Below are 23,596 nucleotides of genomic sequence, written 5' to 3'. Positions count from 1 at the left end.
ACAGTGGTTCGAATGGTGATTACGGCCCAGTTATGACCTAAGCATTCAATCCTACTTCTATTCCACTCGGCTGTGTCTGCTGCGTTATAAACAACAGAACATGTTCTGCGTGAACGGATCCATTGTTTGGATAGGCTTTTCTATTGATAATTTAACATATTGCACTCAGAATAGGCTGCGTAGGGCCGGCATATTTACATCAAATGACTCCAGGAAAGAAAGAAAGAAAGAAAGAAAGAAAGAAAGAAAGAAAGAAAGAAAGAAAGAAAGAAAGAAAGAAAGAAAGAAAGAAAGAAAGAAAGAAAGAAAGAATTGTTTGGATGTATTACACAGTTCACTTCAAAATGAAAATTCTGTTATAATTCACCCTCAAGAAATTCATACAGGTTTGAAACAACTTGAGGGAGAGTAAATGATGGCAGAATTTTCATTTTGAAGTGAACTATTCCTTTAAAGTAAAAAAGCTTAGATAAACAGAGCCTTATTTTTAAACTCCCCGCCACTTTTTAGAACAAGTAACAAGCGTATATTCCAGTGAATTGTTTGGCACAGTGACTGCAGTGTTTGTATGATGTTTGGCACAGGTGTATGTTAGTGTATTTGTTGATGACTGATCCTCACCGAGGTTTGGTGAAGTCAGTGAAGTACATCTCAGCGATTAGACCCCAGCTGATCCCACCATCGTTGCTGAACTGCAGCAGAAGCCCCTCCTCCCTGCTGTCTGCCTGGTTGCACTCGGCTCCCGCTCCGCCCATACGCAGGTAAAACTGCACAAACTCCGCCCACTCCGTGTCCAGGTCCCAGCTGACCAGCTGCCGCAGCCCAGCCTGACCACACACACACACTTCAACATACAGCAGCATCTGAGACATCATGCCAATGACCATAGACCTGCATGTCATCTGTGCCTCGGTCTGTATAATGATGATGTGTTTTCAGCTCACAGGGAACGTTCTGGCAAGATTCTCTCAAAGTTATGAACAAACGTTCCTCCAGTGACATTAAATGAACAATAGTTCAAAGTTATCTGGTCTTTAATAATGGTCTCAAAACATCACCTTGTGAAATAAGCTTATTGGGTAACACTTTACAATAAGTGAAGTTCACAACGTAATTTCAGGAGGAGGGAACCCATATAATCTTTCAATTAACTGCTGGAGCATATAAGCAGCCGCTCACCTCGCTCTGGCATCAGCTGTGGTGTCCTTCCACCTCACCAGCTCCACCAATATCATCTCGCTACTATACTCATCATCTAAGCATTAGTAGTCCCACTGGGGGTTTATCTAAGCTCGAGTTGAAGCTGCTTCCTCGAGCCCCTCCACTGCGGACAGCAAGCCAAATATGCTTAGCCTTATTAGTTTAAAGATTATATGGGCAAAGGAACTTGTGAAGGGTACATAAATAATCATGTACTAATACCCGAGTTAATAGTTACTTCAACATGAACTCATGATTAGTGAAGATCTGAACTGTCAAGTACTGTCAAGTGTTACCGCTTATTGTACTCTTTGTTCTTTTAACTGATGATCTTTTTTTATGATGGTAAGGTGAGAACTGCATGCTGTAACCCTGACTCAGTGCTGTAAAACAGTAGACTGTGTGACAGCTGTAATTGCACCTGACTGAAGTACAGAGAGGATCCTGAGGAAACGACACCACAGCCCTGGTCAGGCGGCACAACCTCTCCTCCAGTCACCTCACGCCAGGATGATATCAGGGATTCCTGCGACTCGAAGTCTGAGAGCACACTGGAGGCCAGAGTGTTGAAGGGCTGGCAGTCTGAGCCTGTGAAGCCTTCATCACACCTGAGAACAGAGCAGAGCCATGAGCTTCAGTCTGATTCACACACACAACCACACCGTTACACAGGTCACCCCGTCACACACTCAACCACACCGTCACACAGGTCACCCCGTCACACACTCAACCACACCGTCACACAGGTCATACCGCACACACTCAACCACACCGTCACAAAGGTCACACCGCACACACTCAACCACACCATCACACAGGTCACCCCGTCACACTCAACCACACCGTCACACAGGTCACACAGGTCACACCGCACACACTCAACCACACCGTCACACAGGTCACCCCGTCACACTCAACCACACCGTCACACAGGTCACACCGCACACACTCAACCACATCATCACACAGGTCACACCGCACACACTCAACCACACCGTCACACAGGTCACCCCGTCACACTCAACCACACCGTCACACAGGTCACACCGCACACACTCAACCACACCGTCACACAGGTCACACCGCACACACTCAACCACACCGTCACAGAGGTCACACCGTCACACACTCAACCACACCGTCACACAGGTCACACCGCAAACACTCAACCACAGCTGTTACACACAACCACACCTGTGTGACGGTGTGGTTGAGTATGTGCGGTGTGACCTGTGTGACAGTGTGGTTGTGTGTGACAGCTGTGTGGTTGAGTGTGTGCGGTGTGACCTCTGTGACGGTGTGGTTGAGTATGTGCGGTGTGACCTGTGTGACGGTGTGGTTGAGTGTGTGACGGGGTGACCTGTGTGACGGTGTGGTTGAGTGTGTGCGGTGTGACCTCTGTGACGGTGTGGTTGAGTATGTGCGGTGTGACCTGTGTGACGGTGTGGTTGAGTGTGTGCGGTGTGACCTGTGTGATGGTGTGGTTGAGTGTGTGACGGGGTGACCTGTATGACGGTGTGGTTGAGTGTGTGACGGGGTGACCTGTGTGACGGTGTGGTTGAGTGTGTGCGGTGTGACCTGTGTGACGGTGTGGTTGTGTGTGACAGCTGTGTGGTTGAGTGTGTGCGGTGTGACCTCTGTGACTGTGTGGTTGAGTATGTGCGGTGTGACCTGTGTGACGGTGTGGTTGAGTGTGTGACGGGGTGACCTGTGTGACGGTGTGGTTGAGTGTGTGCGGTGTGACCTCTGTGACGGTGTGGTTGAGTATGTGCGGTGTGACCTGTGTGATGGTGTGGTTGAGTGTGTGACGGGGTGACCTGTGTGACGGTGTGGTTGAGTGTGACGGGGTGACCTGTGTGATGGTGTGGTTGAGTGTGTGACGGGGTGACCTGTGTGACGGTGTGGTTGAGTATGTGCGGTGTGACTTGTGTGACGGTGTGGTTGAGTGTGTGACGGTGTGACGGTGTGGTTGAGTATGTGCGGTGTGACTTGTGTGACGGTGTGGTTGAGTGTGTGACGGTGTGACCTGTGTGACGGTGTGGTTGAGTGTGTGACGGTGTGACCTGTGTGACGGTGTGGTTGAGTATGTGCTGTGTGACCTTTGTGATGGTGTGGTTGAGTGTGTGCTGTGTGACCTGTGTGACGTGTGGTTGAGTGTGTGACGGTGTGACCTGTGTGATGGTGTGGTTGAGTGTGTAACGGTGTGACCTGCGTGACAGTGTGGTTGAGTGTGACAGCTGTGTGGCTGAGTGTGTGGTGTGACCTGTGTGACAGTATGGTTGTGTGTGACGGTGTGGTTGAGTGTGTGCGGTGTGACCTGTGTAACGGTGTGGTTTTGTGTGACGTGGTTGAGTGTGTGCGATGTGACCTGGTTGTCACACACAACCACACCGTCACACAGGTCACACCGCACACACTCAGTAGTGTATCATATAAACAGAACTCAAAAGAAATTAAATGCTATTTATAGAGCAAGGCTTTGATAAAACCAAAACACAATCAGGAAACTCAAGACGCGGTCAGGCCCGTGTATCTGGTGCGACCAAAACTAAGCCTTTTATTTGAGTAAATAAAAGTGTTTCATGTGTGTAAATGCTGTTGACTGTTCTCTCCAAGCCGCTGTAGTGTCTGTCTCTGACCTGCAGTGTCCGTGGTCGCACCAGCCGTGTCCTCGGCACATCTGTGGACACTGCTGCCCGATGTAAATATCGTCTAGCGCCCACTCGTCCTGCTCCTGGTAGTAATTCTGGATCCATCGGAAGCGTGTCGCACTCGACCTGAAGCCGCAAAACAGCATGAAACCAGAGTGAGACATGACACGAAAACACTGCAAATGCATATGAGCCTATGAAGAGACACAAACACTGGAAAAATACCACCATCTCTTCTCTGTAATGTACACCGCTCAATATGAGCAAAACTGGCCATGGGATAACATCTATGGTGTTTACCATCTATAAATATTCATCTTAATATATTCAACTTAAATTAAAGAATCATTGAAAAAATAAAAAAGGTTTATACACTTTATTTTCGATGGTCCACTTTAGACATTCTACTAACTATAAGTAACTTTGCAACTATATGTCAACTAACTCTCAGATTATTAGTACACTGTTAGTATGGGTTAGTAGAATAAATTGACCTGTACTTGCACAGTTACTTAAAATTAGTAGAATGTCTAAAGTGGACTATTAAAATGAAGTGAAACTGAAAAAAAACCCCATAAAATAAATATTCTTCTGAAATATAGCCACAAACAATGATTACCGGGATTAAAGGACCAGCGGCTCATGCAGACGATACAGAGAAACAACTGTTATTTATATTTTCTAATGTAATATTAGATTTATTTAAATGAGGAACATCTTGACGTGTTCGTTCCCGGAAGAAAACTCAAGACTACAATGGAGGCGTTTCAGGGAGTTCAGAAACACTGACACTGATATAGAGAAGAACTCCCACTAGAGGGACTTTGGAACTTTGCTCATCCTTTTAATAATCTAATCAAATCATCCTCACAGGAGTCAATGAATCAAAGCACAGGTAGTAAAGTCCAAGCTCAGTGTGTGGCTTGTGTCTCACCAGGTTTTGTAAGGCAGAGGAAGCGTGATCCGTCTCCAGTCAGTGAACTCAGACGGATGGTAGACGCTGGAGGCAGTGAACTCAGAGCAGCTCGGCATGCCTGGCAGACAGGCCTACACCAACAAACCATGAGAAAACACACCTCAAACACGGGCCAGACAGCACAAACAGTGTTTTCTCAAAGAATAATCTATAATCTGAGTTATAATTCTTTTCCAATCCTTATGAAAAGTGCCATGGAGGCACCAAGACTCAGTGAACTACTGTCCTGTAACCAGTGATTATCATGGTTTTTACATCATACTCCAAATCACAAAAACATGGCAACACCATGGTGCATTTAGGTCTGGTGCTTTAGAGGATATCTTGGTGTTCTCACCTCTTTGACAAGATGCCAAGTCAAGCCGTGATTGGTGGAAAACTCCAGGCGAACCTGCGTGTCGATGTGCGGTGAAGGCTCCCGTCCGCAGCCCATGACCAGCGAGAACTGGATCATGTAGGACGCGCCGATCTGCATGGACTGGGTTTCCACATAGCGAATGCTGGAGGCCGAGCCGTGATCTCCTGAAAAACTGAGCAAATATTTGCATCATTGTGGCTTACACTGTCATTCTGAACTGGCCCGAAGGAAGTGCTGGGACTGGTTGGATATCAATGCATTATTAATTGCAGAAATATTCTTTCTGTTTTTGCACTGCATACAAAAGCAATTTTCCATCCCTTTGCTTGGTGCTCTTCGCGTGGTAGTCAAAAATCACAGATTTTTTTTTTTTTTTCAATGAAAGGAATGTACTATATTTTAGTTTGATTATGTTTTTTTATTTAATATTTTGTATTTTTAGGGGATTTTATGGTACTACATTATATTTACGGAGTAGTTATAATCCATTTATTCATGTTAAATTTCCAACTTAAACTGTCGTAAATCTTGAATGCTTTAGAGCAACAGACTTCTATTTTTAAAGACGACACTTGGCAAATTCTTGCTGAAGTGTAAAAAGTTTTAAAAAGTTACAGAATTTTACATTTATTGTTATGAAAAATGCAAAAAACACTAAATCATAAATCTAAAAGTTGTGTTCCAAATTTGAGCATGAAATCTCAGAAAATTAGCTTTCAGTGAGATGTTGTTTTGCTGCAGTACCAAAAGTTTACACTAGATGAAATTAGTCTCCCATTTATTTCCAATACGCTTATTTTTTACCGCGAGAAACACAAGTGTGACTATTTTTTTCAGGACCATTTAACCTTTTCATGTCCATGATTTTTTTTTGTGTGTGTTCACATAGCAAGTGCCAAAATCTTTACCAAGATTCGTACCATTCCGATGAAGTAAAATAAAAATAAAACGTAACATTTTTTGCTTAAAAATGACTGTAGATTCCCAGAGGGCTCAAATGGAGTCAGGAGAGTTTTATATAGAACCCCATTGAACCTATTTTTACGAATTTTAGGATGAGGTCCCTGGCATGATGATGATGATGAAGATGATATTTCTGGCCCGTGGCCTGAGAGACTGAAAACCCCTGGCTTCAACGACTTTAAAAGCCAGAATCCTGTGAATGCAGATGAGCGAGTGTATGTGTGTGTGTGTGTGTGTGTGTGTGTGTGGTGCACATGAAGCAGTACCTGAGAGTCCAGTCGTGCTGACAGTATGGCTGCACGTTCCCCAGGTAGAAGCCCAGGCTCTGAGTCACGTCCAGCACATTACTGAAGTCCAGGCTGATGATGTTGAAGAGGACCGAGGTCATGCTGATCTCATCCACAGCCCAGACGTCCTGCCCGCGGCCCGAGTGGTACGGCTGCCACCAGCGGAACTGGACCCCGAACTTACGGGCCCCGGGAGGAAGTTCCACCGAGACAATCCTGAGAGAAGAGAGTCCAATTCAACCAAACCATCAACAAACAAAACCAGTCGATGAGCCGATCACACAAATCTCTATCTCTGTGAAAGATACAGGCTGCTTTTTCAGGGAACACTTTATTTCAATAATCCACTTTAGACACTCTACTGACTATAAGTAACTTTGCAACTCAGGTACTGCTTCAACTAGCTCTCATCAGAGTATTAGTAGACTGTTAGGTTCAGGTTAGGAGAATAAGTTGACCTGTAGTTGTAAAGTTACTTATAGTCAGTAGAATATCTGTTGAGGAGCATCAGAATAAAGAGTTATCAGATATTAACATCAGTCTACTAATACTCTAATGACTGATAGTTGACATGGAGTTGCACAGTTACTCAGAGTTAGAAAATCTGAACTGAATTATTGTTGATCTGACTGTACTGTGAGTTTGTCTCATATTTGATGAAGTTTGATCAATGATTCTGCTATTGTCCTGTCTGGTTCTGTGAGGCTGCTTTGAGCCGGTGTGTTCAGTGTGCCACACCTGGGCTCGTGGAAGCCCTGATAAGAGTAATGCTGCAGGAGCGTCCAGGTGATGGCGTTATCTGAGGAGTAATGCAGCAGCACTCCTTCTCCCGGCTGATCCGGAGCGGGACACGAGCTGGAGGTGCTGCGGCTGCCCAGCCTGAGCGTGAACTGAAGATACCTGCAGAGAGAGAGGACAGGTGTGTGTGAGTGTGTGTGTGTGTGTGTGTGTGTGTGTGTGTGTGTGTGAGGTGCTGCGGCTGCCCAGCCTGAGGGTGAACTGAAGATACCTGCAGAGAGAGAGGACAGGTGTGTGTGTGTGTGTGTGTGTGAGAGTGTGTTTGTGTGTGTGTGAGAGTGTGTTTTGGTTTATATTACATTGTGGGAACCAGCCAGCGGTCCCCATGAGGGAAATGGGTTAATAAACATACTAAATTATATTTTTTTGAAAATGTAAAAATGCAGAAAGTTTTCTGTGATGGGTAGGTTTAGGGGTAGGGTTAGTGTAAGGAGATAGAATATACAGTTTGTAACCAATTAAGTCTATGGAGAGTCCCCACAAAGATGTGTGTACCTGTGTGAGTGTGTGTGTGTGTGTGTGTGTGTGTGTGTGTGTGTGTGTGAGAGTGTGTTTGTGTGTGTGTGAGAGTGCGTGTGCGTGTGTGTGTGTGAGAGTGCGTGTGTGTGTGTGTGTGTGTGTGTGTGCGTGCGCGCGTGTGTGTGTGTGTACCTGGCCTGTGAGCTGTCCAGTGGAGTTGTAATAATGTGTCTTCTACTGTCTCTGTTGAACACCAGCGCTTTCCCACTGGCCAACACCCCGCAGGCGAAGCTGACCTCTGACCCCCGCAGCGAGGAGAAGCTGTGATAGGACGACAGCCTCACACTCGAGAAACTCTCCGACAGGAACGCAGGGAAGGTCTGAGATGCCAACTCACACGCAGGACCGCTGAAACCAGGGTCACACCTGAGGAAATGTGGAAAACACACACTTCCCGGTGAGGTGTTGCTGTTTTTCACAGTGAAAAGAGTGTCTGGACGGAAGAGAATTCGTACTTGCAGCCGGTGCGCGAACAGTGTCCTCTACCGGAGCAGAAGCGCAAACAGGACGGCCCGATATAGACTGGAAAACACACACACAACAGGCGTGAACAATGTCTCCATCAGTTAAGCTGAAGCTGTGTGTGTTCGCTGAATGTTCTGGCTCTTACTGTTGTCGATGGCCCACATGTTGCTGGTTCCCACAGCGGTCTGTCTCCAGCGGAAGCGAGTGCTCTCGGTGAGCGCGGCGTTGGGCAGAGGAATGCTGATCCTCGTCCAGCTACACACACACACACACACACGCACAGATTAAACACATGATAAGAGACAGACAGATGTGAGAGGTGTGTGAGCAGACGCAGTGACGGACCCGCTGTAGTTCTCTGAGGAGTAGATGCTGCTGTGCGGCAGGTGTGATCCGACACACAGATCCGGGAGACACTCGGTGTGCAGGAGGGACCAGGAGCGGCCCTGATTCGTGGAGAACTCCAGATTAATGCTGTGATGAAGAACGGGAAACAAACATCTTTAATGCTTTAGTTGCTGTTAACTTTCTGTTTTGTTTTGTTTTGTTCTATTCTAATCTGTTCTACTGAGTTCTTTTGTTCTGTAATTTTTTATTCTGTAATTTTCTATTCTATTCTATTCTATTCTATTCTATTCTATTCTATTCTATTCTATTCTATTATGTGCTGTTCTGCTCTATTTGTATTGTATTCTGTCCTCTTTTCTATTCTACTATATTCCGTTATTTTTATTCTTTTCTATTGTGTTATTTTCTGTTTTTCTGTGCTGTTTTTTTCTATTCTATTATTTTTTCTTCTGCTGTTATTTTCTATTCTATTCTGTGATATTCTGTTCTATTTTCCGTTATGGGTTAGGGTTAGTTCTATTCTATTCTATTCTATTCTATTCTATTCTATTTATATTCTGTGCTGTTCTATTTTTTTGTATTCTGTTTTCTATTATATTCCGTTATGGGTTAGGGTTAGTTCTGTTCTGTTCTGTTCTGTTCTGTTCTGTTCTGTTCTGTTCTATTCTTCTCTTCTCTTTTCTATTCTATTCTTTTCTTGTCTATTTTAGTTGTTGTTATCTAGTTGTTATCTTTGCTATTCTATTTTAGTCTTGTAACCCTGCAGGTTGAAGCAGGGAAGGATGCATGATCTACTTGCAGCAGATTTATTTAAACAAACTCTAACAATCATAAACTGGATCACGAGAAACAAGAACAGAACAACTGAACAGAACAACCAAACATAACACAACAGTGGCAGACCAGGAACAGACTGAAACACAGGGCTTAAATACACAGAACAGATCAGGGAAATGAGACACAGCTGGGACAAATGAACTCATAATGACTAATCAACAAGAAAAACTACAAAGGACTACAAAACATGGCACAGAACAGGAAATAACATAAGTCCACACAAGACAAGGGTGTGGATATTTTATTCTATTCCATTCTGATATTTGATGTTTATATTCTGTTCTGTTCTATTCTATTCTATTCTTTTCTGATGTTTATATTCTGTTCTGTTCTGTTCTATTCTATTCCATTCTTTACTTTTCTATTCTATTCTATTTTGTTCTGTCCTTTTCTATTCTACTCTATTTTAGTCTGTTCAGTTTTATTCTACTCTCCTTGTTCTCTTCCATTCTATTATACTCTATTCTATTCTATTCTATTCTATTCTATTCTATTCTATTCTATTCTATTCTATTCTATTCTATTCTGTGATGTACTGTTTTATTCTATTGTATTCTGTTCTCTTCTTTTCTGTTCTAATATATTCTATTCTATTCTGTGTTGTTCTATTTTTTTGTATTCTGTTCTCTTTTAGAGATTCTCTTTATTATATTCTGTTATGGGTTAGGGTTAGTTCTGTTCTTTTCTGTTCTGTTCTGTTCTGTACTTTTCTGATGTTTCTATTCTGTTCTGTTCTATTCTATTCCATTCTGTACTTTTCTATTCTATTCTATTCTATTTAGTTATTTTCTATTCTGTTCTTTTTTGTTCTGTCCTTTTTTATTCTATATATTTAGTCTGTTCTGTTTTATTCTGCTCTTTTCGTATTCTTGCATTCTATTCAACTCTATTCTATTCTATTCTGATATGTTTATATTCTGTTGTTCTATTCTATTCTATTCTTTTCTGATGTTTATATTCTGTTCTGTTCTATTCTATTCCATTCTGTACCTTTCTATTCTATTCTATTCTATTCTTATTCTATTCTATTCTATTCTATTCTATTCTATTCTATTCTATTCTATTCTATTCTATTTTGTTATTTTCTATTCTGTTCTGTTTTGTTCTGTTCTCTTCTTTTCTGTTCCAATGTAATCTATTCTGTTCTGTTTTGTTATTTTTTCTTTTGTTCTGTTCTTTTCTTTTCAATTATATTCTGTTATTTTCTATTCTATTGTCTTCTATTCTACTCTATTCTATTTTGTTATATTATTCCTATTCTATTCTGTGGTGTTCTGTTATATTCTATGTGTATTATATTCTGTTCTCTTTTCTATTCTATTGTATTCTATTGTATTCTATTCTATTCTTTTTTCTTCTATTTTCTTCTATTGTTATTTTCTTTTCTGTTCTATTTTATTCTCTACTGTTACAGAAGAGATTATGACAGAATGTTGGTGTGTGTGTGTGTGTGTGCGCCGCACATGTTGGCCGGCTGATACGCGCCGCAGCCGAGGTTGATGGAGAACTGCACCAGGTGTGTGTGTGTGTGTGTGTGTGTGTGTGAGCGCCGCACCTGTTGGCCGGCTGATACGCGCCACAGCCGAGGTTGATGGAGAACTGCACCAGGTCTGTGTGTGTGTGTGTGTGTGTGTGTGTGTGTGTGTGTGTGTGTGTGTGTGTGTGTCTGTGTGTGTGTGAGCGCCACACCTGTTGGCCGGCTGATACGCGCCGCAGCCGAGGTTGATGGAGAACTGCACCAGGTGTGTGTTTGCGCCGGGCAGCACCGGCAGCAGCTGAAGGAAGTCCAGAGCCCAAACATGACGCTTCGCCCCGCCGTGAGATTTCTGCTCCAGACAGAACTGAGTGGCTGCAGTCTGGAGCTCTGTGGGCAAACCAACGGACACAACTGTGGGAGTCTGGAAAGAGCAAAGACATGTCGAGGACGTCTGAATGAATGTGATATCAGAGGAAAGAGAAACACCATACATTCCAAACAGAACATGCAACTGTTGAAAATGGTTACTTTAAACAGGACCTGTTATGCCCTTTCTCAGAGTCTTGATGTTGTTTCAGGCTCTACTAGAACAGGTTTTCCTGCTTGAATGTTGATTATTCTCCTCATATTCTCCATTGTTGCGGCTCCTCTCTTCCCAGTCTGTCAGTAACGCTCTGTTTACTTCCTGTCTCTATGAAGCCCCTCCTTCTGAAAAGCACACTGTGCTCTGATTGGTTGGCTGGATCAGTGTGTTGTGATTGGTCGAGCGCTTCAAGTGTGTTTGGGAAATGTCCCGCCCCTTACCATAACCGCCAGTTTAACACACTACTAACTAACTCAACCAGGCCCCGCCCCTTTATTCTGCATATGAATTATTTAAATGAGGAATATTGTGACGTGTTCGTTCCCGGAAGAAACTCAAGACTACAATGGAGGCGTTTCAGGGAGTTCAGAAACACTGACACTGATATATAGAATACAGCAACATTACACACTAAAGACAGATGAATATGGGAAAAAGCAGAACAGGTCGTCTTTAACCTAAATCTGTACATACACTACATAAGATCTATACCCTGTAGGCGGAGTATGGCAGAATGTCCAGAAGCACATGATCTTTCCTGCCCTCTGAGCGGCCAAAGAGGACGACGTTATTCTTGCTGGATTCTCCAGGGTCGCAGCCTCCAGCACCTGCAGTGAACACACAGATCACAATACTGAACACACAGATCCCAATACTGAACACACAGATCCCAATACTGAACACACAGACAGACACTGAACACAAAGACACTCTCAATGACAAATGCAGAACAATTAGTTCATGCGTTCATGACATCAAGGCTAGATTATTGTAATGCTCTACTGCAGGGGTGTCAAACTCATTTTCACTGAAGGCCACTTCAGCATTATGGCTGCCCTCAAAGGGCCGGTTGTAACTGTAAGACTTTTAAAATGTTAATATATTGTCTCTTTATTTGATTATTACTTATTTAAGTTACAAATATTGTATATGCATTTGCAGGGGTGTTTCTAGGTTTTAAAAACATCAGGGTATGAGCCCAAAACATCAGGGGCTGGGTAATAATGATTTGATAAAGAGAATAATGTATATTGTATATATGCAGGGGCAAACTAGCTCAAAAATTCAGCCCTGGCACTGTAGCCACACCAGCACACATTACAGTCATGCGTATTCAAATGTGAGGTAGTTAGGGGTGTTCGGGGACATGCTCCCCCGATAAAATTTGGATTTCTCGGACCTACATATGTGCATTTTAAGGTGTTTAAAGGCCAAAATATTTGGATAACAATAGCTTTAAAAGCACGTCAGTGGGCAGTAGCATACATTATTTGTCAAGATAACAGATTCTTAAAAATGAGAATGAGGATAAATGTTGCAATGAATGATCCACACTTCAACATGGAAATGCAGAATGTTTCTGCTTATTGTTGACAATACACAATCACATATTCAAAACAGGAATGGCCTTAAATGAGAAATCTTTCAAGGATTATTTTACATTTCAATCAAAAACCAGTGCAATCTTTTTGTGTCCAGAGGCAAATGAGCAATTTATATATTAGCATTAATGATTGGTTTCAGCAACTTGTTTCTTTCCTGAGTTAATCAATGTTTTTGGCACTAAGTTTAAAGTTCAATTGTTCACTCATAAAGACAGTCACTTGTCGCCACCTACTGGCTTAATGATGCAAGTGACGCAAACACAGACAAGCAGAGTGATACAAATGGTGAATAATACTGGTACCTACTACCTATATTAAAATAATATAAAATATCAATATATTATTCTTCAATCAGTTCTATGCAGCAGAATCAGATTTAACAGATTTATTTTTTGACCAATTGTCAAAATAAAGTATAGTCCTACAAAGCTATTTTTATCAGAGCATGAGCAGAGCAGGGAGAGGACCAGTGAACGAGAGGATCGTGATTCGTGTAATTTTACCAGTGTTGCCCAGCACGGCTATACACACCATGTAACAGCAGAGTAGTGCTATTGCAAACAGAAACAAGTCCAGAGAAATTTCATGTCGGCACGTTTTTTTTAGCGGACTTTGCCTTTCCGGTGAGCGTGAGCAGAGCTCGCAACACACACACACACACACGCGGAGGTTGCTTGCGGAACATTGAGCAGAACGCGCTGTGAACACGGAGCTGAGAACACAGCGCACACACAGCGGAGTGCGCTTAGAAGTTATGCATCTTCGGAAGCGGACTCGCACGCAAAGTCATAAAACACGCTGAGCCAGAGTCAAACCATCGCCGAACACGGAGGGGCGCTGCGGCTTTTTAGTATCTTTCGTATTTTTAGTAAATGTTATTTCCGGCCGAAAATTTTCGGCAGCCTAAATTTCATTGCATCCCTAATTTTAAGACACCCATATGCTCTCGCTGACCATATAAAATAATGTGGCGGGCCGGAATAGGCCCGCGGGCCTTGAGATTGACACATGTGCTCTACTGGGTGGTTGCCCTGCACGCACAAACTACAGCTGGTCCAAAACGCAGCAGCTCGAGTTCTTACCAGAACCAGGAAGTATGACCATATTAGCCCGGTTCTGTCAACACTGCACTGGCTCCCTATTAAACATCGCATATATGTTAAAATATTGCTGATCACGTACAAAGCACTAAATGCTTTAGCTCCGCAGTGCTTGAGTGAGCTCTTAACGCATTATAGTCCTTCACGTCTATTGCAATCTCAAAATTCCAGCCAGTTAATAATACCTAGAATATCTAAATCGACTGCTGGCGGTAGATCCTTCTCCTATTTAGCACCAAAACTCTGGAACAGTCTTCCTACCATTGTCCGGGAAGCAGACACACTCTGTCAGTTCAAAAACACATCTCTTTGACCTAGCATACACATAACACATTATAGACTTCTATAATTCAATGTTAGGCTGCATAAATCAGGTCAGCCGGAACCGGGAACACTTCCCATAAATCCTGATGTACTCGTTACATCATAAGAAGAATGGCGTCTACGCTAATATTAGTCTCTTTGTTTATACAAAGGTTTAACGCAGTCCGCCGGATCCAGATCTGATGAAGGACCTGCGCCTGGACACACCCACACATACACACACACACACACACACACACACACACTCCAGATCTGATGAAGGACCTGCGCCTGTACGCGACGACAACGCAGTCCTGAAGTGTCAACTAGTCTCTCCTTCTTTCCTTTTCCTCTGTACAGATAAAACCTAATCAAAATTATTCTAGTTAACTAAACATTCTGTATTATGCATGCCAGACAAGTAATTTGGTGATGTCTGTTTGTAAAGAAAGATGTATATATTCAAATGTGCATACTATAGACTAAACGCGCAATATGCATGTCCACACTGTCACGTTTTAGAAGTTTATGCAGAGATGATAACGTTTTTCAAAATTGGAACCTGTTTCAAGGTTTGCATTCTCGAGCCATCAAACACTGTTGTTGTGCAAATGAACGGCCAGAACACGGTAAGTTTTCTGTTTTCAGTTGAAATGGTGTCGTGTTAGAGGCCCCTAAGTTAATAACTAATGATCTTTGCGACGGAAGTGAATCAATCAATCAATCTTTAGCTGGACAATAACTTTATTCTAGAGCTTCTGTAAAGCCTAAACAATCTCTGTTACAGTAATCTCCTATTATCACTGTAAAGCTGCTTTGAAACAATCTATGTTGGTAAAAGCCCTATATAAATGAAGGTGACTTGACACTGAACACACAGACACTGAACACACAGACACTGAACACACACGGCAGCAGGAAGATAATGTGCATGAACAAGTGCCAGAGCAAGACGTACCCATGGTGAAGTGGAATCGCAGGTTTCCGTAGGCGCTGGTGTTCAGGAATGGAGTGCAAACCTTCCTCTGTCCATCTCCGAGAAAGACGAGCGCTAATCCGGACTCCACCTCTCCACACTGAGCTCCGTACTCCGCTCCGTACACCTCCCATCTGCAGATCAACAGCACACACACCTCATCAACACACACCTCATCAACACACTCCTCAACAACACACTCCTCATCAACACACTCCTCAACAACACACACCTCATCAACACACTCCTCATCAACACACTTCTCAACAACACACTCCTCATCAACACACTCCTCAACAACACACACCTCATCAACACACTCCTCATCAACACACTCCTCATCAACACACTCCTCAACAACACACACCTCATCAACACACTCCTCATCAACACACTCCTCATCAACACACTCCTCATCAACACACTCCTCAACAACACACACCTCATCAACACACTCCTCATCAACACACTCCTCATCAACACACTCCTCAACAACACACACCTCATCAACACACTCCTCATCAACACACTCCTCATCAACACACACCTCATCAATAGACAGCTCATCAACACACACCTCATCAACACACACCTCATCAACACACTCCTCATCAACACACTCCTCATCAACACACTCCTCAACAACACACACCTCATCAACACACTCCTCATCAACACACTCCTCATCAACACACTCCTCAACAACACACACCTCATCAACACACTCCTCATCAACACACTCCTCATCAACACACTCCTCAACAACACACACCTCATCAACACACTCCTCATCAACACACTCCTCATCAACACACTCCTCAACAACACACACCTCATCAACACACTCCTCATCAACACACTCCTCAACAACACACACCTCATCAACACACTCCTCATCAACACACTCCTCATCAACACACACCTCATCAATAGACACCTCATCAACACACACCTCATCAACACACACCTCATCAATAGACACCTCAACACACTCCTCATCAACACACTCCTCATCAACACACTCCTCATCAACACACTCCTCATCAACACACACCTCATCAACACACACCTCATCAACACACTCCTCACCTCATCAACACACACCTCATCAACACACACCTCATCAACACACTCCTCATCAACACACTCCTCATCAACACACTCCTCATCAACACACACCTCATCAATAGACACCTCATCAACACACACCTCATCAACACACACCTCATCAACACACACCTCATCAATAGACACCTCATCAACACACTCCTCATCAACACACACCTCATCAACAGACACCTCATCAACACACACCTCATCAACACACACCTCATCAACACACTCCTCATCAACACACACCTCATCAACACACACCTCATCACACCTCATCAACACACACCTCATCAACACACTCCTCACCTCATCAACACACTCCTCACCTCATCAACACACACCTCATCAACACACACCTCATCAACACACTCCTCATCAACACACTCCTCATCAACACACTCCTCATCAACACACACCTCATCAACACACACCTCATCAACACACTCCTCATCAACACACTCCTCATCAACACACACCTCATCAACAGACACCTCATCAACACACACCTCATCAACACACACCTCATCAATAGACACCTCATCAACACACTCCTCATCAACACACACCTCATCAATAGACACCTCATCAACACACACCTCATCAACACACACCTCATCAACACACTCCTCATCAACACACACCTCATCAATAGACACCTCATCAACACACACCTCATCAACACACACCTCATCAACACACTCCTCATCAACACACACCTCATCAACACACTCCTCATCAATAGACACCTCATCAACACACACCTCATCAACACACACCTCATCAACACACACCACACCTGAACTACACACGCTCTTCTGATTGGCTGTGATTTGTGATTGATTTGGTTGCGAGTGCAGTGTGTTTGCAGAGACTCCGCCCACGGGCTGTTCTGATTGGCTGTGATTTGTGATTGATTTGGTTGCGAGTGCAGTGTGTTTGCAGAGAGACTCCGCCCACACGCTCTTCTGATTGGCTGTGATTTGTGATTGATTTGGTTGCGAGTGCAGTGCGCTCGCGGAGAGACTCCGCCCACACTCTCTTCTGATAGGCTGTGATTTTGGAATGATTTGCCTCAAAGCAATGCCAGTGTTATTTGCATTGGATCATAAGCCTTACCCAGTCAGAGGACTCTCGAAGTCTTCCTCCCAGTAACTGCGGCCCTCTTCCCGGTGCAGGTCCACGTCACGCGTGGAGGCGAAGCTGTGCTCCAGTCCTTCTCCACCATGGAAATACAGGGAGTTTCCCTCCGACTGACACGCATGCTGTTGAGTGAATCGAGAGGAAGAGTTACAGAGGTTTCTGACAAAACTGCATAAATAAAGTGCCGACGGTGAAGAAATGAGCGTCTGCCTCTGCCTCGATTCAAAGCCACTCCTGGTGAAAAGAGGCGCACTGAATGTGCACTTGTAGTGTACTTCAAATCTTAAAAAGTATATCTTTAAAAACTGCACTTGCAGATAATGCAATATTAATAAAATATAAGGCCACTTAAAGAGCACACTTTCATAACGGTCTCTAAACACACTTTAAAAAGTGCACTTTGTAATAATGTCAAATCAAGTTGAACTTTAAATAACATTTTAAATTGTTACGTTGTTACGTAAAAAGACATGCACTTATTTTTGATGTGTTGCCTAACATACTGAAGGGCATGTAAGGCACTTGATTATAATTTAAACTAGTGTCTTTTTCGATATTTACATTTCAAGTTAATATTTTAAATGTCTAAAATAGCAACATCATCATTACAAATGTTTAATTATAAATATATTATTTACCAACATTCATTACCCCATTGGACTATTATTTTAGACATGGTGTTATATTTTTGTAACATTCATTTTTGCAAATCATTTTTTTTCTTATTAAATAATCTTGCAATGCAAACCGTTTGTTTGTATGTGTAATCCTCTTTATGTTACGGTGGGGAACGAGAAGGCCGTGACAGTATGAATTCAGACTATAATACATTCTCATCTAATTGCAATTAACATGAGTGTCAATTAAGTGTCTGAAAACATTACATCTAGTTCACACTTAAATATAGTCTGTTATTATTGGCATAACAAGCTCTTTTGTGACCTTGACGGTGGCTCCTGGGAAGAAGAGCCAGTTGGCCGTGTCCAGCGGGTCCAGGTTGTCCTCCAGCAGCGGCGGCCGCTCAGCGCCGTTCAGAACCAGTATGTTGTCCAGACCCCAGCAGGACTCGTATCCGTCGGGCCCCGGGGCCGGCTCCTGGCTCCAGCGCAGATGCACAGACTCGCCTCGACAGCCGGCGACCAGCGGCACCAGATGAACCACAGTACTGGTGTTAGTGGGAGCCCTGCCAGACCAGAACAAAAACACTGTCAGTCTTTCACACACGCGTGAATCATTCGAGCTGTGAGTGTGTGGCAGTGGTGTAAAGGATTGGAGTTACTGTACTTAAGTATCTTTTTGGCTACTTTGTAGTTTTACTCCGTATCAAATATATTAGCAACTTTTACTCTCTACTTGACTACATTTTTGAATAAGTAAATGTACTTTTTACTCCAATACATTTGTGATGAGTAATGCAATTACACATTACCTTTTGCACTGCACTTAACTTTTTCTGCAGAAGTTTCTTTCTGCTATAAAGAAGCGATTTCTAAGGGCATTGAAGTGTGTTTTGCCTTTACTCTCCCAAACAGGTCAACAAGGCTGCTTTACATGGATGCGAGTGCATTTGCAGGTAGTTGTGAATCAAAGGTGATTCATATATGAGATGAGGCCGAAACCAGCACATCAAGTGCAAGTAGACTTTGATTATTTAATTTTACTAAACATTATTTTATTTATCCACTGTATTTATGATACCTTTTTGAAGGATATTAGTTTACTTGTGTCCTTTTTGTGCACTTGAGCTTGAGACTTGAGAGTTTGTAAACGTTTAAGAGGGTGTTGTGTCGACCTTTATTTATTGCAATATTTAGGCGTTCAGTTTTATTTTTATTTTAGAAAATAAACATGATTTCTCATCTTACAAATCAACTGTTTGTTATTTTCACTGGCATGTCTCTTAGGTGTCAAGGTGCATCTTTGAGCCTACATTCAGAATGAGTACAATACTTAAGTACTGTTAAAATCAGATACTCTAAGACTTTTACTCAAATCGTATTGAAATCGGTGACTTATAACTTGTAATGGAGTCATTTTCGTCATTTAAGGTATCTGTACTTTTACGCAAGTATGGTTTTCAGGTACTCTTTACACCTCTGGTGTGTGGGATTCGTGTCCTAAAATAAGATAAAAACCTGATCTTTTCCAAGGTTATCCAGTCATCAGAGGTGTTCAGACCGCAGGAGACGATGATACTGGGGTCTGAGTAACTGAACCGACATGAACCAGATCCTGAGGAACACAAACACAAACTCATGAACCATTGCTCCGCTCCATAACCACATACAGAAAACATTCAGCTGCATGAACAAATCCTGTTTTCCAGCACAAACATCTAAACACACTTAAATCAAGATACATTTACTGGAGAAGCAACATGACTGATGATATTAAGACTTCTTTTTCTAGAAAAATGCATCAAATTGAAGTGAGTTTGTGCTTAAAACAAGACAAATGTTGAGAATATTTGGAAACCTTTTATATCCTTTATTTTCAAACTCTGATTTTAGTAATATAATGAATAAGGTAGAAGGACATGAAATAGCTTGATTCCCAACTTATTTTCTCATTTTCTTGCTACCAAACCATTCATCATTTAATCATTTACATTTTTTAACTAAATTACCCCTTTTTATATCATGATTTGCTTCTCTTATATGCATGAGTATTTCTAACTCTTCTTAATGTATAGCTAACTGAATTTAATTGATCTGTGCCTTTTTTCTTTTTTCTTTTTTTTTGGGTGTGTTTGATACAAATTCGATTGACAATTAGCATGCAGTAAGGAATGGCGGTATGGTTCTGTTCTGGGCAAGAACTCCCTGCAGTAATAATCCTCCCTAGGGTAAACAGAACAGAACCAACATGAATGTATTGCAGATATCATTCATTCAAGATTTTAAAGTACAACATAATTCGAGAATTTATTCTGATTCAAGGGGAATCAGAGAGCTGGGGAGGGAGGAGGGTAATCAGCTCCTGAGAACGCGATAGCTGCTGATAATACTGAAGGAGCTTATATATGTATACAGTGATAGGCTTCGTATTCCTATAGGTAGACGTGGATCAGCTGAGAGTCAGCTTGACTAACGTGACCTGCCAGAACTGACGCTACGCTTGATTATTATTATTATTTATATTATTAATATTATGTTAAAGAAATCTATTTAGATTTTTTATATTGTTGTAATATACTACCATAATCTGTTACATCTAAAAAAAAAAAGTGTTAAAAAAAACAAGAACAAATTAAACAAAAGGGAAAACATCTTAGGTTACGACTGTAACCCTAGTTCCCTGAGTAGGGAACGAGACACTTTGCAATAGAGATAGCCTTGACTATCCATTTGCTAACAGTCTGTTTGGATGCAGGAAGGCCTTTCTTAGGAGACCCAAAGAACACCAGCAGTTGATCAGACTTTCTCCACAGGGCAGATCTGTGGATGTAAGTGTCCAGTGCCCTGACTGGACACATGAGGTTCAATTTCTCCTGGTCTTGATCTTTAAAGGGAGGAGGACAGAACGTCTGCAGTACGATAGGCCGTGGTATATTGGTTGGAACCTCTGGTACATATCCTGGTTTCAGATTTTGACCATCCCGGGTGCAAACTCAAGACACAAAGGAGATACCGATAGGGTCTGAAGATCTCCTACTCTTTTTAGAGAGGAAATGGCTAGAAGGAACACAGTTTTGAGTGTCAGAAACTTTTCTGAGAAAATCAAGAAAATCAGAAATCAAGAGGCTCGAAAGGAGCAACCGATGAACGTTCTAGAACAAGAGCCAGATCCCAAGCTGGAACTCTGGTACGAACTGCAGGCCTCAGCTTCAGGATGCCATGAAGAAAATGTATTATCAGAGGATCTCTTCCAACAGATAAACCCCCCAGGGGGGCATGGTAGGTTGCAATGGCCGCAACATAAACCTTCAGTGTGGACGGAGATAACCCTCAAGGAAAACGATCTTGAAGGAACTCAAGTATTGAACCTACAGGGCAATTAACTGGATCGCATTGTCGTAGACTACACCAAGAAGTAAAAACTCAACATTTTAGGGCGTATAACTTCCTTGTGGACGGAGCTCTGGAGTGCAATATGGTCTCTACAACCTCGGTTGAGAGACCAGAGTCTATGAGTCGGGCCAGACCCACAGCTTGAATGTTTCTGGGCAGGGATGGAGGATTGCTCCCCCCGCCTGAGATAGAAGGTCCCTCCTGACTGGTAGTTCCAGGGGAGAGCCGTTGAGAAGGGAAATTAGGTTCGAAAACCACCCTCAGCTTGGCCAGTACAGAGCTACCAACATAACACTTACTCCATCCTGGCGGACCTTCTCCAGAACTCCTGGAAGCAGAGCAATCGGGGGAAATGCGAACAGCCTCGGCCATGTCTGCACCATTGTGTCCACTCCCAATGGGGCTGAATGATACCATCATGGTGAAGATGATGAGTGGTAATGATACCACTATGGTTGGGGAGAACCATAGAGGACAGTGCGTTGTATCCTGAGACACGAACAGATCCACCTGTGCCTGGCCATAAACTCCCCAAATGTGCTCCACCACCTCAGTGTGGGGCCTCCATTTCCCCCCGGGCCTCAGCCCCTGTCTTGATAGGATGTCTGCTCCTACATTCTGATGTCCCGGAATATAGGCTGCTCTCAGGGAGAGCAATTTCCCTAGAGACCACTAGAGAATCTGGTGCACCAGTTTGCACAGTGGATGTGAACGCAGACCCCCTTGAGGATTTATATAGGAGAACACCGACGTGTTGTCTGTGCGAAAAAGCATGTGATGGCCCCTCAGGTCTGGGGCCATAACACTGGACCATGGGATAGAAACTTAGGTTTCCTCCATATAACCAAGGCACGGAGACACCATTGTATTATCCTGATCATACGAAGTGGGTTCTCCCTCGGGAAAAACCCATTGGTCTTGAAGCACCACTGTAGGGGCCTCATGTACAGCAGGCCGAACGGTATAATGTTGCACGCGGCTGCCATCAGGCCCAACAGCCTTTGAAACTGTTTTACAGTGAATGACTGGCCTAGCTATATTTCTTTTACAACTCATTGTCACTGAATCCCACATGACACCAAGAATGGTGGTTCTCTGTGCTGGAGAAGGCACACTTTTCTTGGCATTCAATCTCAACCCCAACTTCTTCAGAACGGTCCTCAGATCTCTCGACTACGGTGTTAGGCCAGGAGGCGATAGGGGGGCGTCAAGCAGAAAATATTTATCTTTATCTTTGATATCACACAGATTAAACCAAAGATGCCTCTCCGATGCCACATTCGCTGCCATCGACCACCCAATAGCACAAGCGGTCTCTTTAGTGGCTCGGAGAGACAGATCGGTGGCCCGACACAGTTCTCAAACCACGTCGCCTCGAACCATATAACCCCCTCGCTAGTCTCCAGATCCCTCAGCAGGTCAGCCTGGTATGCCGTAATGTACCCATTGTGTGAATGCATGCACCAGCCTGACCTGCTGCCGTATATGCTTTACCCACTAGCATGGAAGATTTCTTTAAAGGCTTAGTGGGCAGCATTGGGGACTTCAGGGACGATGCCGATGCTGGTGACAGATAACTAGCAAGTGACTGTCCTACTTTTGGCATCGTCCCATAACCATATTCTTTTAGCCCCCTTATATCAGAGTAAACGTCGACCTACAGGCTAAATTCTCTTGAAGAATATGGTTAATTCCACGACCTTGATAGTTCTTTGTGGAGGTCATGGACAAATGGAAGTCCCCTTGGTGGAGGTACTGAACTTGATGTTAAAAAGCGCTCGTCTAATAGACTTTTGGGACTAGCACATTGTTTCTCGGCTGGCCATTCAATATTCAGCTTAGACACAGCACGAGACAATACCTCCACCAGCTCCTCATACGCTGGGGAAAGTTCTGCCGTTTCATCTTCCACCATTTTGACGCTCAGCACATCTAGTTCATCGGAAGGAACTGTGGTGTGGGCTTTCGACTCTGGAGAGAGAGCACTGGATCCCATGGGTAAAGGCTGAGAAAGGGCGGGGCCGTCTCAAACCCCACCGTGAGATCTATTTGCGATCCCCACGTTAGGAGCTTCGGGCCAGAACCGCAGGGAACGCTTACCTGAACA

At 43.3% G+C, this 23,596-nt stretch overlaps 1 protein-coding gene across 3 annotated transcripts in view; it reads right to left on the bottom strand.

The window, feature by feature from the left end:
- reln (reelin) overlaps positions 1–23,596 on the bottom strand; it is a 144,634-nt gene that overhangs the window by 57,559 nt on the left and 63,479 nt on the right. For all 3 annotated transcript variants that reach the window (XM_084123610.1, XM_084123612.1, XM_084123611.1), the window contains exons 9-25: positions 19,615–19,711; positions 18,422–18,662; positions 17,456–17,601; positions 15,209–15,360; positions 11,955–12,070; positions 11,092–11,300; positions 8,563–8,691; positions 8,363–8,472; positions 8,208–8,274; positions 7,885–8,118; positions 7,174–7,335; positions 6,415–6,651; positions 5,165–5,357; positions 4,786–4,898; positions 3,840–3,977; positions 1,622–1,808; positions 622–827 (exon numbers count right to left, since the gene is read on the bottom strand). In XM_084123610.1, coding sequence (XP_083979736.1) covers positions 622–827; positions 1,622–1,808; positions 3,840–3,977; positions 4,786–4,898; positions 5,165–5,357; positions 6,415–6,651; positions 7,174–7,335; positions 7,885–8,118; positions 8,208–8,274; positions 8,363–8,472; positions 8,563–8,691; positions 11,092–11,300; positions 11,955–12,070; positions 15,209–15,360; positions 17,456–17,601; positions 18,422–18,662; positions 19,615–19,711 — 2,737 coding nt within the window. The remainder of the gene's footprint in view (positions 1–621; positions 828–1,621; positions 1,809–3,839; positions 3,978–4,785; positions 4,899–5,164; positions 5,358–6,414; positions 6,652–7,173; positions 7,336–7,884; positions 8,119–8,207; positions 8,275–8,362; positions 8,473–8,562; positions 8,692–11,091; positions 11,301–11,954; positions 12,071–15,208; positions 15,361–17,455; positions 17,602–18,421; positions 18,663–19,614; positions 19,712–23,596) is intronic.

This window comes from Abramis brama (assembly GCF_963993115.1).
Source record: "Abramis brama genome assembly, chromosome: 9".
NCBI lineage: Eukaryota > Metazoa > Chordata > Actinopteri > Cypriniformes > Leuciscidae > Abramis > Abramis brama.
The sequence above is the reverse complement of the archived record's forward strand: the minus strand, read 5'-3'. Positions and strand labels throughout refer to the sequence as shown.